Source organism: Erythrolamprus reginae, chromosome 5, assembly GCF_031021105.1.
Source record: "Erythrolamprus reginae isolate rEryReg1 chromosome 5, rEryReg1.hap1, whole genome shotgun sequence".
NCBI lineage: Eukaryota > Metazoa > Chordata > Lepidosauria > Squamata > Dipsadidae > Erythrolamprus > Erythrolamprus reginae.
The window spans coordinates 104,951,153-104,968,880 of record NC_091954.1 but is presented as its reverse complement, the minus strand read 5'-3'; the positions used below and the strand labels follow the sequence as shown (position 1 = coordinate 104,968,880).

Genomic DNA, 17,728 nt, shown 5'->3' with positions numbered 1-17,728 from the left:
ACCAACTTTCCTTCACACAGGGATAAATTTATGACAAATGGTCATATACCTTCAACAGTATTGAAATATTAAAATGGAACCTTGAATAATAATAACAATAAAAAAATCAGTAGATCCCAAATGTAATCTCAAAGGTGCTTTTTTCAAAAAGCAACTAGGCTATTTTTTTCCTAGAGGAAGACATTTCGCTTCTCATCCAAGCAGCTTCACCAGTTCTGGTGAAGCTTCTTGGATTAGAAGCGAAACATATTCCTAAGGGGGGGTGGGGGTGGAATCATCTACTTTTTGAAAGAATTTAAGACAACTATGACCTGCATGGCTGAGAATCTTCACAGACATCCCAAGTGAAAGATATCAGTGGAAAACTGATGGGATGTCATTTTCCTTGTTTTGCACATTTATTCCCAGCTGTCAGAATTAATTAGGGTTGTGTAAATCAGTCAAGATTCTTCAAATCTTTTGAGGATGGTGGCTTTAATTTATCAGTTTCTCAAAAATATAATTGGCGTTGTATTTTATCAGCTACATGTATATGGAGTACCCATCTTTGGAAAGTTTGAGCCTGTTGGATGACACATTGGATTTTGATGCTAAAGTCCAACAGTCTTGAATTAATTATTAAGCAAAATAATAATGTGCTTAGGACATGAAGAGAAGTAGGGAAACAGAGTTTCCCTCCTAGATATCATGACCTTAACTCTTTCACTGTCTCACGTAAATTTAATTTTCAGCACTTACTGAATCTTAATAGCTTATAAATTAAGCATTGCTGCTATATTTGGAGCTTCAGTTCGTCTTAATCCAGCCCTGAGGTCCATAAATGCCTAATTTTATGGAAGCACTCTAATTCAAAAATAAAGGCAAAATCTTATAATGGAAACTGTGTACATAATCTGGAATGGTTATTTAAATCAATTACTGCATAATGATTATTTTAAGGATTTTTCTCAACTTTAAATAGAATTTTGCCTCACTAATTCACAGCAACATCAATATAATTAACTTAAGCACATTTTGATGGCTTAATCTGAATCAAATGCTTTGGCTGCTTCCAAAAATCCTGAAGGAATTTCATCTCTGATGGAGTCAGTGTCTGAAACTAAACCCACATCACATTTATATAAAGAACTAAGAATTAATTTCAAGCTTGATATTAATGACATTTACAGGTTATGGAATAAAGAATTGGAACATCCAATAATGGAACATTTAATAGTTCCAGGTCTTAAAAAATGTCAAATTACTTTATCTGGATTTAATTGTAGTGATATGTGTGTGTGTTTGTGTGTGTGTGCATGTGTATGTTATATGTATATATATATACCAGAGCGATTTGACAGAAAATAGAAAAAATCCCCATATAATTCTTCCCTGATACAAACTGAGCCAGGAGTGAATCCTGTGGCCTAGAGGTTAAAGCTACTGCCTTACAGGCAGACTGCCCAGATTCAAATCCTGGTAATAATTTGTATTAAATATATGTATGAATAGTATGTATAAATGAAATTATAAAATAACATAATAGTTAGTTAGTTAGTTATAGTTTCTTAGATTTGTATGCCGCCCCTCTCCGAAGACTCGGGGCAGCTCACAGCATAGCAGTAATACAATACATTACAAATCTAACAATAAAAAATTAGATCCATTTAAAAGACATTAATAACATAATAAAATCCCTAGCTATGCAGTCACACAGATTCAACCTAATCTATCATGCAGTAAGGACAAAAATATAATAAAAAGGGGGAAAGATGGTAATTATCCCCACGCCTGGCGACAAAAGTGGGTCTTAAGCATTTTACGGAAGGCGAGGAGGGTGGGGGCTATTCGAATCTCTGGAGGGAGTTGATTCCAGAGGGCCGGGGTCGCCACAGAGAAGGCTCTTCCCCTGGGTCCCGCCAGCCGACATTGTTTGGTGGACGGGACCCGGAGAAGGCCCACTCTGTTGGGACTCGTGCGGAAGGAGGCAGTCTCAGAGATATTCTGGTCCGATGCCATGTAGGGCTTTATAAGTCATAACCAACACTTTGAATTGTGACCGGAAACTGATCGGCAGCCAGTGCAGGCCACGGAGTGTTGGTGAAATGTGGGCAGATCTTTGAAGCCCCACGATGGCTCTCGCGGCCATGTTCTGCACGATCTGAAGTTTCCGAACACTCTGTATACTGTATATATATGGAGAATGTAAATGCTAATTAGAAGATTGAAAGTTGGTAACTTTGAAAAAATGTTTTGTATGGGTATAAGAGATAAAAACTATTTTGAATGATTGTTAGAAATGTGATAAAGTGACACAAAAGTCCTGAAGTTTCTAAAAATGTATCCAAGGAAGCAAAGAAGCTTCAGAGATGTAATGGGTTTCTCTTTACTGAATATATCCAGGTAGATCTTTGTAGAATTTATTTGGGATATTTAATATGGATCATCCGCCCATCTTCACAGGTCCTTTCTGATATGGTGCTACTGCTTCCACATCTCCTGTACCACTTTCAGGTTACTGTAATTTTCTTCCCCAGGTCTTTCTCTTTTGGTTGCCTTTTATCTTCCGAAGATGAGTTTAAAAAAGCAGATTTCTTATCTCCTTCTGCCTTTTATTTCTTCCTCCTTGAAGCTTCTCACCTTCACCAAATCTCTTGGTTTTCTCTAAAGACTTAATTCTGCTTTTCATATCGTGCCACCGGTTCTTACACCTGGCCTGGCCTATTCTTGTACTTACAGCTAAAGCCCTGCTTACATGTCTTCCCCTGACTCCATCCCCATCCTTCTTATCAACAGTGTTACATTTTCTTTGGCTCCAGCTTCTTATACCGTTATTGAAAGGAACTGATGCTCTGGATTACTTAGAATGAGTTAAGTTAGCACTGATTCAAAAAGCTTTGAATATCACAGAGAGAAAAGGGATTTTAAATGCTGGGAATGAATGGGGGGAAATAGGATATGTATGTGAGAAGAATAAGAAGGTAGAGAGTAAGAAGAAAGTTCTGAAATAACAACACCAGCACTAGTATATCAGTTGTTTGGGGCTAGAAATTTTTGCATGGCTACTTTGGCTTCAAAAAGACTGCTTCAAAAGATTAGGATATTAATATGCATATTTTAAGTCATTATATCCTAATAAGTTCATCTTATATTTGGATTTTACTGTCTATGTAGTATTTTTGTTTTGTTTGCTTAACTGTTTTACCAACTGGCCTTTGCTTAGATGTTGAAATAGAATAGAATAGAATAGAATAGAAAGCACTGTAAAGCACTATGGGGTGTTGTGGTTAGCTCTGGCCCAGCTCCTGCCCCAAGGACTGTGGATGTGGGGGAGACATCCACATGCTGCAGGCCTGTTTTTCCCCCTGTGGAATCTGCTGATGAAGGCTCCTCTGACCAAGAAGACATGAGTGACAGGGAGGAGGAGAGTGTGGCAGACAGCTCAGAAGGAGATCAATTATCTAGCTCCTCCTTGGATTCAGAACAAGAGTTAATGATACAGCCACGCATGGGGAGAGCGATGCATAGGCAAGAACAACTGAGAGATTATTATCAAAGAAAATGAGGCCACCTGTGGTTGGGTGGGGCTGTGGTAATTAGTGAGGCTGCTATAAATAGCAGCCTGTGGGTTTGGCCATTGTGGAGGATTATCTGATCATTGTGTTTCGTGACTGCTTTACTGACTTCGACCTTTTGTGTGCTGATTTTTCCCCGCTTTGAAACTAAACCAGGGCAAAGTGTGTTTCACTTTGTGAAAGAAGAAGGACTGTGAATTGCCTCACAGCTGCCAGCTAAGTATCACAGAACTGATAAGGGACTTGTACAAATTACCAGTTTGTTTGGAGACAAGTGCTCTTTGCTATACCAAAAGAGGGCTTGGTTTAAGTGAATTTTCATTATAAAGAACATTGTTTTGAATTTTCAAACGTGTGTGTGTGTCTGAAATTTGTACCTGTGAATTTTTGGGAGGAGTCTACCACAGAGCCCGACAGAACATGGGGCAGTATATAAGTATAAATCATGTCATTGTTGAAAGAAAGATGAAAGAAAGAAAGAAAGAAAGAAAGAAAGTTTTTTTCTTCCTGCATTTCTTCTTCCCATATATTTTTCTCATTAGAGCATATATTTTCAGTAGAATTGGATTATTCAGTAAATACAAACCGATCTCTTGCAAAATGTTTCTCTAAAATTATATTGTACTATCTGGATCCCTTTCAGTGAATTACAGCAGCCTATTATGAAATATTCAGTCTTAGGTTCCAGCAAAAAAAATAATAATACTTAACTGCTCATTTATTAATTTGCTTATTCATTTATAGGACTGTGGGGTCACTTTAATCAATTACAACTTATCATTTTAATGAGTCCAGCATGTCAATAGAATAATCAACCAGGAGATTATTCTATGGATGTTTGCATGGAACAAGTGATGAACAAATTGTTTATGTTGATCTAGTTAGAGATGATCAATTATGATCATTGATCAGTCTTAATTAAATGTGTAGTAGATATCCATAGCCATTCATAATGAAAATCAAAGTGAAAACCCTCATCTGACTGTATTGACAGATCAGTATAAATCCAAAGAACAGGATCTTATATTGAAGTATGGAAAAAAAACCCTGAAATCTAGTTTCCATAGGGATCACACAATGGAATGAAGTTTAAAAAAAAACATACAATCAGCACATTACTTGATACAAAATTCAATTTTATATCCAGTTCTGGGCATTTATATCCAGTTCTGGGAATTTAAACATGCCTGGGATAAACATACATCCATCCTAAGATAAAATACAGGAAATAGTATAAGGGCAGACTAGATAGACCATGAGGTCTTTTTCTGCCATCAATCTTTTATGTTTCGATATTTCTAATACAATATAAAAATGATGTTGAGACTTCGGAAAGAGCTCAGAGAAGAGTAACGAGAATGATTAGGGGCTAAAACATGAAGAATTGTTACAAGAATTGGGTCTTCTAGTCCAGGGGTAGGCAAAATTGGCTCTTCTATGACTTGTGGGCTTCAACTCCCAGAATTCCTGAGACAATCATCCTAGCTCAGGAATTCTGGGAGTTGGAGTCCATAGTAGAAGAGCCAACTTTGCCTACCCCTGGCTCTAGTCTAATGAAAAGAAGAGCTAAGGGAGACATGATAGCAATGTTCCAATATTTGAGAGGCACCTAAAAAGATGAGGGAGTCAAACAATTTTCAAAACTACCAAAATGCAAGATAAGAAACCATTCTGTCCATACCAGGCAACAGTCAGAAATAAAGAACCACACACGATGGTCAAAAGCTGATCATAGACAAAATCTATTGGTAAAACGAAACATGCAATTCACTGATTAATTTCTAAGGAATTTCAGGCTGGCCACTTTCTCTCTAATTAGCTGGAGATAAGAACTCCTGGGCTGTGAGCCAGAGGGCTATAAATCTTAGTCCATGAAGTATTTCTGGCAGCTTGGACAACTCATGATTTCAATAAAACTCTGCAAAGCATAACACAGGCATGAAGGAAGAGGATTGGATCTCACAAAGACCTTTCAACTCCGATTCTCCAGCGTCAATGATGGGGAACGTTGTCTGCAACACCCATTTTCCCTTAGAAAGTCCCTTATATACTGGCAAGGCCTGGCCAAGTGTCCCATAGATCTATTAACACCAAGGACCCCTCTATTTCTACAGTCTCTAACTCCCCTTCACTTTCACTCTCGGACTCAGATGGTAAGGACACTGGCCTGCAATGCCAGTACTAATCTGTCCTTTAGTCAGGGGTGGGCTACTGCCCGGATGGGGGGAACGTGGGGAGGGGGGAGGTAGCAAAAATGGAGCTCCACCCCAGAGCACCCAATTTGCATTGAAAGATGTTAAAAGCCACATAAGCCACGTTCATAGTGTGGTAGTAAAACTTTTGGTAGCCTTTCACTGCCTTTAGTCCTCAAAATCCGTGACCAGCTGAACCAGAAGTGAACCACTAACAAGAAGAAACAATGGAGGAAAACTAATCAATGAGAGAAGCTACCTAGAACTAAGGATTAAATTCCTGACAGAACAATCAATCAATGATGTAGCTCGGCTTTAGCAGTTGTGGCTGCTCCATCATTGGAGACTTTCAAAAAGAGGCCGGGTAACCATTTAGACAACTAGGATGTTGGACTAGGACATCAAAGATCCCCTCCAGTTATATTAGTCTGTGTTCTGTAAAACATTTCAGATGAGAGATAAAAACAAAGAGAGAGAGCGAGTCCAGTTGCTATGAATCAACATTCATATAACTCTGGATGAAATAGGGATTGTGGAACTCTACATGCTTTCTACTTTCCCCTTCTTAGACCACTGACCGGATGCTGCTATTGATGCCCATGGTATGTTGCTTTGGGAATCTTGGAAGAAACACAGATATTGATGTTTCATTTTTAGAACGCTTTTCATTTTCCTTTGTCCATTGAAAAAATGGAGGTTTCCCTTTTATTTTTCTATACAGCATGAGTGCCAGAATTCATTCATTCATTCATTCATTCATTCATTCATTCATTCATTCACTCACTCACTCACTCACTCACTCACTCACCCACCCATTCAACCTCTCTCTCTATCTCTGTCTGACTGTCTGTCTGTCTGTCTGTCTGTCTGTCTGTCTGTCTGTCTGTCTGTCTGTCTGTCTATCTATCTATCTATCTATCTATCTATCTATCTATCGGATTTAATCCCCGTCCCTCTCCAAAGACTCAGGGTGGCTTACAACATATAATAAAAACAATATATTACAATGGCAAATCCAATTAATTAGACTAGATAACTAACCTAAAATCTCCAATATTTAAAAAATCAATTGTACATATTCAGACCTCAGCCATACACTGAAGAATTGAAGAAGGAAAGCAAGAAAAATAATAAGGCATCAATTTAATGAAAACAGACTTTACATTTAGTAGTTTTGATATCAATGAATTTTCTTCCCACGAATAGTGAAAGCATAATGGAAGCACCTGATAACACAAAGTTAAAATCTGGACTGTTTTCTGAGAAGGATGTGGCATACTCTTCAGGGCCTCAAAACTGTATCTTTAGGCTCCAAGGACACAATCATGATTTTATGTCATTGACTCATGTAAAAGGATTAAACAGAGTTATGAATTCATTTGCTGGTTCATTTCAGAAAGAAAAAAAAAGTTTAGAATAATAGAAAATAGTTGTAGCTCGGGGGTGGGTGGGAGGTTAATAGAAGGTTATTTTCCTGGGGAATTTTTTGAAAAACAATAATTCCGTCTATATAATACAGAGAATGGATTTGGGGAGAAATGCTATGCCTTGTTCAGATGCATTAGGCACAATTTCATTTGATTGACCTCCATCAAGTGACAGGACTAATTGTACCTCTTGAATGTCTGCCTGGATATTTTTTTCACTGAAGGTTAACTTGAAAGATCAATGCAAGGTGGGCGGAGGGACTTTGACTAATAACTTCCCAATAGCACATGAGATTTAACAAAGCTTCCACTGATATGGTCTGCGTATAAGATCTTGTTCTTAATTTCATGGAATATTTGAAGCCTAAGTGGAAATTGGAATGATAATCCCATCTTAAATTGAAGGGATTTTAAAAATATATTATCAAATAATCTTGAATTCTCAAATGTAATGACAGGGTTCAGAAGGTATAGGAAAAAGCAATTCACAGCTTTATTGCTCCACTGAAGAAGAATGATGTGAATTATGCATGTTTAATGGAGTTGTATGAACTGTATTTCTAACAATTAGTTGTCCTTAGCATGAGAAGAAAATATTACAAAACCAAAAAGAATAGACCCTTTACAAAAAGACACTTCAGCAATCTTCCACCAGGACAAAGAAATGTTTCAACATAAATTGTACTTCTTTATATGACATCTTAAAACCTTGCTAAATATCCTTAAAGATAACTTTAAATGTACTGTATAATGTTATCCATTCAATGATGAGAAAAGTAAGGTCCTGTAGGCAGGAAAAACTAAATGCATAGGTACAAAAGAGGAGGGTTGGACTAGAAGACCTCCAAGGCCCCATTGGAATAAAATTTCATATTGGTTTTTTTTTTTCAAATACTGATTGAGAATAATAAAGAACATTCCACAATATAACCCCTCAGTATGGTGAACTGTACATCAAATATTTTAGTTTCTTTCTATTTAGCTTTAAGCTAATTGGCGTTTCAGATTTGTCAGGTATCTAAATATTTTTTTAATACCACTCTAACAGCCCAGAACATTTAGGGTGAAAGACTGGTGATCTCAAAGCTTCCATCCCCCCAAACACATCTGCCTTTATGCGGCCTTGTTCACCTTCCTATTTTTAAGTACAGTGGTACCCCTACTTAAGAACTTAAGTCGCTCCATGACCAGGTTCTTAAGTAGAAAAGTTTGTAAGAAGAAGCAATTTTCCCATAGGAATCAATGTAAAAGAAAATAATGCATGCAAACCTATTAGGAAAGAAATAAAAGCTCGAAATTTGGGGGGAGGAGGAAGAAGAGGAGGAGGAGAGTCGCTGCCGAAGGAGGTGAGGGGAATAAAAAAAAATCCAAACCTTTAAAGCCTAAAACAAAAAGAGGGACTCTGAGACGGTGAGGAAGAGCAAGCGCCTCCCATACACTACCTCCCATACACTGGCTACTGCAGCAGTTATCTGCTGCCTCTTCCTTCCCATACTGAATGGCTCCCCTCTCCTCTCGCTTGCTCACTTTGTAGCCAGCGCCTTTCCTTCACTGTGGTGACTCCTCGGCTGCCCAGAGCGAAGGGAGCATTTCTTATCTCCGGGCGCTGGCAGAGGTTTATACCCTCTCCAAGCGCCCAGAGAAAGAAAATGCTTCATTCGCTCTGGACTTCCAAAGCTTCCTTAAGCGCCACCGAAAGCCTCCTCTGGCAGCCCAGAAAAGCCCGAGATGGCCGGGATTAAAGGGGGAATGGCAGGAAACTGGCCGGGCCTTCGTGCCGCTCTCAAATTTCCTGGGAAATTTTTCTGGGCTCGGGTTCTAAGTAGAAAATGGTTCTTAAGAAGAGGCAAAAAAACCTTGAACACCCGGTTCTTATCTAGAAAAGTTCTTACGTAGAGGCGTTCTTAAGTAGAGGTACCACTGTATCTGCTTTGTAGTTATTATTGCCACCCATCCATCTTCCAAAGGGATGCAGAAGGGCATGACATAATACATTCCCATGTGCCTTTGCCTTACTGGCAAATCAAGATTTTTAAAAAAGAATAAACATGAAATAAAGTCTATTGTACTTCTTTCTAAGCAGGGATCAGCAACCCGTGACTCTGGAGCCTGTTTTGAGGGCTCCTTGTCCACCTCAGGTCATGCCAGATTCTGCTGAGGATGAGCCAGGTCCCTTTGGATACCCTGGGCCAGTGGGGTTGCCAGCTGATGCAGAGAGCGAGAGTGAGGGGAGAGTGACCTCAGTGAACCCGAGAAACCACTAGAGGGGACTGATATGACAATGGGAGAGTGGTCCCAATTGGAGGATGAGGAAGACATTAGAGTGGATAATACTTTATTTATTTATTTTGTCCAATACGCAATACATATTGAAGAGAATAGACATGAAGTATTATATATAAAGAGAAGATATAAAAATAGAGAAGATATATGAAGGAAGAGAAGATATATGATATATGAGATAAGGAGAGACAATTGGACAGGGGACGAAAGGCACACTAGTGCACTTATGTACGCCCCTTACTGACCTCTTAGGAACCTGGAGAGGTCAATCGTGGATAGTCTAAGGGAGAAATGTTGGGGGTTAGGGGTTGACACTACTGAGTCCGGTAATGAGTTCCACGCTTTGACAACTCGATCGCTAAAGTCATATTTTTTACAGTCAAGCTTGGAGTGATTAATATTACGTTTGAATATGTTGCATAGAAACATAGAAACATAGAAAACTGACGGCAGAAAAAGACCTCTTGGTCCATCTAGTCTGCCCTTTTACTATTTCCTGTATTTTATCTTAGGATGGATATATGTTTATCCCAGGCATGTTTAAATTCAGTTACTGTGGATTTCCCAACCACGTCTGCTGGAAGTTTGTTCCAAGGATCTACTACTCTTTCAGTAAAATAATATTTTCTCATGTTGCCTTTGATCTTTCCCCCAACTAACTTCAGATTGTGTCCCCTTGTTCTTGTGTTCACTTTCCTGTTAAAAACACTTCCCTCCTGAACCCTATTTAACCCTTTAACATATTTAAATGTTTCGATCATGTCCCCCCTTTTCCTTCTGTCTTCCAGACTATACAGATTGAGTTCATTCAGTCTTTCCTGATACGTTTTATACTTAAGACCTTCCACCATTCTTGTAGCCCGTCTTTGGACCCGTTCTTTGGACCCGTCTTTGGACCCCGTGCTCTTGTGTTGTTGCGGTTGAAGCTGAAGTAGTCATTGACAGATAGAACGTTGCAGCATATGATTTTATGGGCAATACTTAGATCATGTTTTAGGCGACGTAGTTCTAAGTTTTCTAGACCTAGGATTGATAGTCTGCTTTCGTAGGGCATTCTGTTTCGAGTGGGGGAGTGAAGGGCTCTTCTGGTGAAGTATCTTTGGACATTTTCTAGGGTGTTGATGTCTGAGATGTGGTATGGGTTCCAGACAGATGAACTGTATTCAAGGATGGGTCTAGTTGGTGGTTAGATGCTAGATATAGAAGATTTCTGAAGAGGCAAGAGGAAATAATCTTACAGCTTTACCTCTTTGGGGTATGATGTCACTTCCAGGCAGTATAAAAGCAAAGGATTTGGGGGAATTGAGTGTGGGGTTTCAACGCCATTCATGGAAGAAGTGTTAGAGTGAGGGTGGGGATGCCTGAAAAAGTCTTAAAAAACATGATTCCTGCCTCACTAAAATACATTATTTGCTGGATGATATTTGTCTGAGATTCTAGAGAACTGCTTTATTCTCTTGAATGATACAAGTTTAATATTAACCGTTCCAAACTTGATTGTAAAAAATACTACTTTAGTAATCGAGTTGCCGAAGCATGGAATTCACAACCAGACTCTGTAGTATCATCCCCTAATCGCCAACACTTTACCCTTAGACTATCCACGGTTGACCTCACCAAGTTCCTAAGAGGTCAGTAAGGGGCGTACATAAGTGCACCAGTGTCTACCATCCCCTGTCCTATTGTCTCTCTTATATCTCCTATATCTTCTCTTCTCTTCTATACCTATATCTATTTCTGCTATTCTCTCATAGTTGTATTTCACTCCTTTATTTTCTCCTCTATTCCCCCTTTAATACATTCTACCTGATTCTATCCTCTATAACCCTCATTGTGTATTATTGTGTATTGGACAAAACAAATAAATAAAATAAATGATAAACAGACTCTGTTATCTAAAGAATGCAATTAGGCTGAGTTGGCGCTTTCCCCAGACTTTGTTTATGTTTCACTTTGGAGAGAAAAATCACTCCTTTCTCTTTGCCATTCAATCTGCTTTTCACTTTGTGCTGCTTTTGACAATAAAAAAGTGTGATTTTACCACGAAATAGTGGACTTTTGGATCGGTGGGTTCACTCCGAGACGGTGGGCACAGAACAGAGCCACATGTGGCTCTTTCTTCCCTCAAGTTCCCTGTTGCTAGTCAGTAAAAAATAAACATGTTGTGCTGGGAGGACTCTATGGTGGGGAAACCGGACTTCCTGTTGGCAGGGGAAAAAGGATGCTGCGCCAGGAAGAGACTCTATGGTAGGGAATTGGCCTTCTAGTTGGCTACAGAATTGAATGGGGAGCTTCTGGTTATGTCTTTTGTGGTTATTTGAGTGTTTAAGGTTGCTGATCCCTGTTCTAGGCTAGAAAGAAGCATGTGGCTAAGAAAACACAAACAAACCCAATCCTGTCCTTTGAAGAGAAAGAAATCTTACAACCAAGAAATATTTTTTTTTAAGAAAAAGAGAAAGGGACTGTAAAAATTTCTTTTTAAATTTAGTAGTTGAGCAGTGAAGGTTGGAAGAAATAAATAAATACTTTGCTAAAATCACAGTGCCTTAAAATAATTTTCCATGGAATGTTACAAAGGAGAATAAAACTTTGTGGCAGATGGAATGTATCTAAATTCTTTCTAATAGCACTGTAACAGCCTGTAGGGTGGAATGGATTTGCTATTGACATAGGAGATTCTGCTGCAAAAAAAACATTCAACATAAAATAGTTGTATTAGAGACAATAAATAAAATGTCTACCATAGTGAAGATAAAGAATAGCTATAGAAAAATGCTAAAAAAAGCCACTTACATGTGTCTAACATGAAAATAATTCCTTGAATGATAAGTTTCTTTTTTGTTCAATTATTCTACATTTTAACCCCCCCCCCAAAAAAAATTAGTACAGTGCAAAATACATAGGGATTATATGATGTAAAAAATCCTATCTACAATGTAGTGATTAAAATAAACTAGCCATTAAAAGAGAAAAAATAATACACAATATTATATTTATATGTAACATAACACAAACAATGCACGTCATATCAATTTGTTAAGGATAACGGATTAATTCAATCCTTAAATTTATAATTAAATGTAGGCTATTCAGAAACATAATGCTACATTTTTTTCAGTTTTGGAATATAAAGATTTTTTCAGAAAGGATTTAAAAACATCTTAAATCTATTATTTAATATCAGGAAGATATATTTCTTTTTCATTTATTAGGATTATACTTTGCTGAGCTGCAGACTTGATAAAGCAAAAAAAAAAGAAAAGAAAAGAGCTAATTTCACATTTTGGGAATATAATTTAACACTTCAATTATTTTATTTATTGTTAGAGTTGAAAGGGACCATGAAGGCCATCGAGTTCAACCCCCTGCCCAAGCAGGAACCCTATAGCACACCAGTCAAGTGGCAGTTCAATCTTCTCTTAAAAATGTCCAGAGTGTTGGAGTTCACAACGTCCGCTGGTAGGTTGTTCCATTGGTTGATCGCTCTGACTGTCAGGAAGTTCCTCTTAATCTCCATGTTGAATCTCTCCTTGGTCAGCTTCCAGCCGTTGTTCCTCGTCCGGCCCTCTGGTGCCCTGGAGAATAAAGTGATCCCCTCCTCTCTGTGACATCCCCTTGTATACTTGTAGACTGCTATCATGTCCGCTCTGGCCCTCCTTTTCTCTAGGCGATCTATGCCCAGTTCCCTCAGTCTCTCTTCTTAAGTCTTGGTTTCCAATCCCTTAATCATCTTGGTTGCTCTTTTTTGCACCTTCTCCAGAGTTTCTATGTCTCTTTTGAAGTGTGGTGACCAGAACTGAATACAATACTCCAGGTGTGGTCAGACCAGGGCGTAGTAGAGTGGTATTAAGACTTCCCTGGTCTTGGAGTGTATTCCCCTGTTGATGCAGCTTAGGATTGTGTTGGCTTTTTTAGCTGCTGCTGCACATTGTTGGCTCATGTTTAGTTGATTGTCCACCAAGACTCCGAGGTCTCTTTCGCAGTCGCTACTGCTAAGAGGGGTTTTCTCCCAGGTTGTATGTGTGTCCAGGGTTTTTTCTGCCTAGGTGAAGGACTTTGCTCTTGTCGATGTTAAACATCATTTTGTTGATGTGGGCCCACTCTATTAGTCTGTCTAGGTCTTTCTGTAATTTGAGCCTGTCTTCTAGGGTATTGGCTAACCCCGCCAGCTTGTTGTCCATTATTACAGTTCTTTCCAAATGTCCTTAAATGTATACTACAACTTGAATCCAAAATGGAGCTACAGCTGGACAGGACTAAATTACAGGAATTGAAAAAAAAAATCTTAAAACCAAAATGCAGCCATTTGAAAATAGTAAACACAGATAAGCATTATCCATTTTTAAATCCCAAGAAACATATTTCTTAAAACTTGAATCCATTGATTTTTCCAAGACTAGATAATTTACAGCTTTAAATCTGGGACTGAAGGAAAATCACCTTAGCTTAAAACCTTTCTCCAGTTCAGCACACAAATATTGTCTGTTCTACCTGAGTTGTTTTGTAGTTCACAAAAGACAAATACTTTTTTATCTGGACAAAAAAGAGCTGTGTATTTTTTTTTCTTGTCCCCGTGAAAAGCATGGCATACCTTGGAATATTAAATGCAGGAGATATTTGGTATTGAGCTTGTGTGTTAAAAACAATCTTACAACCGCTCTTCCAGTGAATGAGGAAACAAATACTTTTATGCCTGAATTTGGAAACCTCCTTATTCTGAATCCTGAAACACAAGATTTAAGCCTCGAATCTTATACTTACCCTCTTGGGAGTTAGCCCCATGAGTTCAATGGGACTTCCTTTTGAAAAAACCATGTGCAGAATAATACTATGGCTGCATTTAAATCATCCATCAAACTGTTCATCAATAAACTCCGTCGTCTCCGTCCCGATTTAATTATAGTTCATAAAATCATATACCAAACTGTCCTACCTGTTAACGACTACTTCACCTTCAACCGCAACAACACACGAGCACGAAATCGATTTAAACTAAATGTCAACCGCTTCAAACTTGACTGCAAAAAATACAACTTCAGCAACAGAGTAATCGATGCCTGGAATGCACTACCTGATTCTGTGGTTTCTACTCCTAACGCCAAAACCTTTAACCTTAGACTGTCTACAATTGCCCTCTCTCCCTTTCTAAAAGGTCTGTAAGGGGTGTGCATAAGCGCACCATCATGCCTACCATCCCTGTCCTATTGTCTTCTTTTGTTACTTTTCATCATTACTTATCTAATGTTTTATTTGTACAAATTACCACCCTATAATTGTTTGACTAACTAACTAACTATTTTATTTATTTTATTTATTTATTTAGTCCAATACATAATACGCATTGAAGAGAATAGATATGTAGTAATATAACTAAAGAAACAAATAGAAGAAAAGATATAAAAGTATAGGTGAACAAATTTGAAAGGAAGAAAAGATAAATGAGATAAGGAGAGACAATTGGACAGGTGACGGAAGGCACACTGGTGCACTTATGCATGCCCCTTACTGACCTCTAAGGAACCTGGAGAGGTCAATCGTGGATAGACTAAGGGAAAAATGTTGGGGGTTAGGGGTTGACACTACTGAGTCAGGTAATGAGTTCCATGCTTCGACAATTTGGTTGCTGAAGTCATATTTTTTACAGTCAAGTTTGGAGCGGTTAATATTAAGTTTGAATCTGTTGCGTGCTCTTGTGTTGTTGCAATTGAAGCTGAAGTAGTCATTGACAGGTAGAACTACTTTCAAACACTCCTGAAAACAATGAATTATTCAATTGTGATTGGTTCGCGTGAAAGAAATGCTTAGACCACTGCGAGAAGAGACATCTTAATTGCCTTTACCTTAGTGACGGATTCATGCAGGCGGAAGGAAGAATCCAGCTTTGTGGACATTGTCGAAGACACGGGGAAAAGAGCTTCAGAAAGAAAGCTTGTTGTCTGTGTAAGAGAGAGAGAGAAACCTTTAAGACTTCATATTGATTTCCTTCCTTGGAAGCTTTATTGCCTTTTGTCTATGGTTTAAAGAATTTCAAATTCTTTTAAGGATTGCGTTGATGATTAGACTTCATTTCAGTGATCCAGCTTATTAATTTCAACACACTGTTTCAAAAACAATGCACAATATTTTTCTTTTAAAAACATATAAACAAACAAAATGGATGATGTAATGGCATCCATTTTCGTGTGCGTGCGTGTCACTCGTCAAACACACTCATTGTATTCTTTCATCTCAAGGAGAAAGCATTCTGTACTAACAATCCTAAATTTAGAAAGTCAGAGATGACATACGTTCAAACAGAGCTACAAAAGTCAGAAGGGTATTTGTGGTTCAGTTGTAATATAGTTTATTTTAAAAAAATATAAACAGGGGAGTATTTAGCACTGAGCTTTTGAAGTAAGCATTGTAATTATTGGCTATTTATTTAAATACTTAATGTACAATATTTATAGAGTACACCAATCAAGACAGACTCTGAGTTCAATTCCTCTGATATCTATTTATAATCTACTAGCAATGTAACATCCAACCATCCTCAACCAACACCCACAACCATAACATTATAATTTAAAAATATGTCGTTAAACTACATACGCCTGTTATATCGCAGGTACCACCCCTTTCCCTTTCCCCACCAAAACTCATCTTATGTTATCTAACCATACTAATATATCGCTAAGTAAATCTATAGATACGAAACCACAAAACCTTAAAAATTAAGTATAACATGAAAATGTACAGTTAAATGTTTTAAACTGATACATAATAAGTTAAATATCTTATGCTGAAATATGTCTATTGTTCTGTATCGCCCTTACTTTTTGTATCCCTATTCCCCCCTCCTTTTTCTTTTTCTTCTTTTCTTAAAAAATCAATAAACTATATTTTTAAAAAAATAATAATAATAAAGTTTAATTTAAAAAAAAGATTGTTCTAGTGAAAAAAAATGAAACTAACAATAGAACAAAAACTACAATTAGTAATGCAACAACACAAGGAGTCCCTACAATTAGTCATGATAGGATAAGGTGGTTTCGAGAGATTTGGAAAGTATGAAAGGAAAGGGTGAGACATATTTCTGGCAGGTAATCTATTCCCAGGATACCACAAATGCTCCATTCATCTTAAGTGAACACATTATTCAATCAGTGTTCCTAGGTTGCACAATGTACTTTCTCTGTAGCAGCTCCGTACTCAAAGAAACCCCTCCTCTTCCTCTTCCTACTCATTTTTGTTTCTTCTCCTCATCCTCCTACCTTATCTCTTCTTCAATATATTTTTAATTCATGTGAGCACAGGGAAACATACCCAAAAGGACATACCAGTTGCGGCCCTATTTGGACTGGGAGTCACTGCTCACAGTCACTCATCCCCTCATCACCTCGAGGTTCGACTACTGTAACGCTCTCTACACGGGGCTACCTTTGAAAAGTGTTCGGAAACTTCAGATCGTGCAGAATGCAGCTGCGAGAGCAATCATGGGCTTTCCCAAATATGCCCATGTTACACCAACACTCCGCAGTCTGCATTGGTTGCCGATCAATTTCCGGTCACAATTCAAAGTGTTGGTTATGACCTATAAAGCCCTTCATGGCATCAGACCAGAATAACTCCGAGACTGCCTTCTGCTGCACGAATCCCAGTGACCGATTAGGTCCCACAGAGTGGGCCTTCTCCGGGTCCCATCAACTAAACAATGTCAATTGGCGGGCCCTAGGGGAAGAGTCTTCTCTGTGGCGTCCCCGACTCTCTGGAACCAGCTCCCCCCAGAGATTAGAACTGCCCCTACCCTCCTCGCCTTTCGCAAACTCCTCAAAACCCACCTTTGTCGTCAGGCATGGGGGAACTGAGATATCTCCCCTGGGCCTATACAATTTATGTATGGTATGTTTGTATGTATGTCTGCTTAATAATGGGTTTTTAAAAAATATTTTAAATTGTAAATTATTAGATTTGTTATGAACTGTTTTATTGTGTAGTGAGCCGCCCCAAGTCTATGGAGAGGGGCGGCATACAAATCTAATAAATAATAATAATAATAATAATAATAATAATAATAATAATAATATGCAAATGTAATGAGGAAAGCAGGACATTTTCATTTCAACTGGTAGTTACACACAGCTACAGAAGATGCTGCAGAGATTTCTCCACCAAGGGGCAACATTTTTGCAAATGGAGCTTAGCAAGGATCAAATTAATATTAGATTCAGCCAGAAAAATGAACATTAAAACCAATATATATTTATTGGTTTTAAGCAGACATAAATGCACG

General features: G+C 38.2%; 1 protein-coding gene across 1 annotated transcript in view; it reads right to left on the bottom strand.

The window, feature by feature from the left end:
* NAALADL2 (N-acetylated alpha-linked acidic dipeptidase like 2) overlaps positions 1–17,728 on the bottom strand; it is a 716,175-nt gene that overhangs the window by 108,777 nt on the left and 589,670 nt on the right. The window contains exon 11 of the mRNA XM_070753658.1: positions 15,297–15,392. Within this exon, the coding sequence (XP_070609759.1) occupies positions 15,297–15,392 (96 nt within the window). The remainder of the gene's footprint in view (positions 1–15,296; positions 15,393–17,728) is intronic.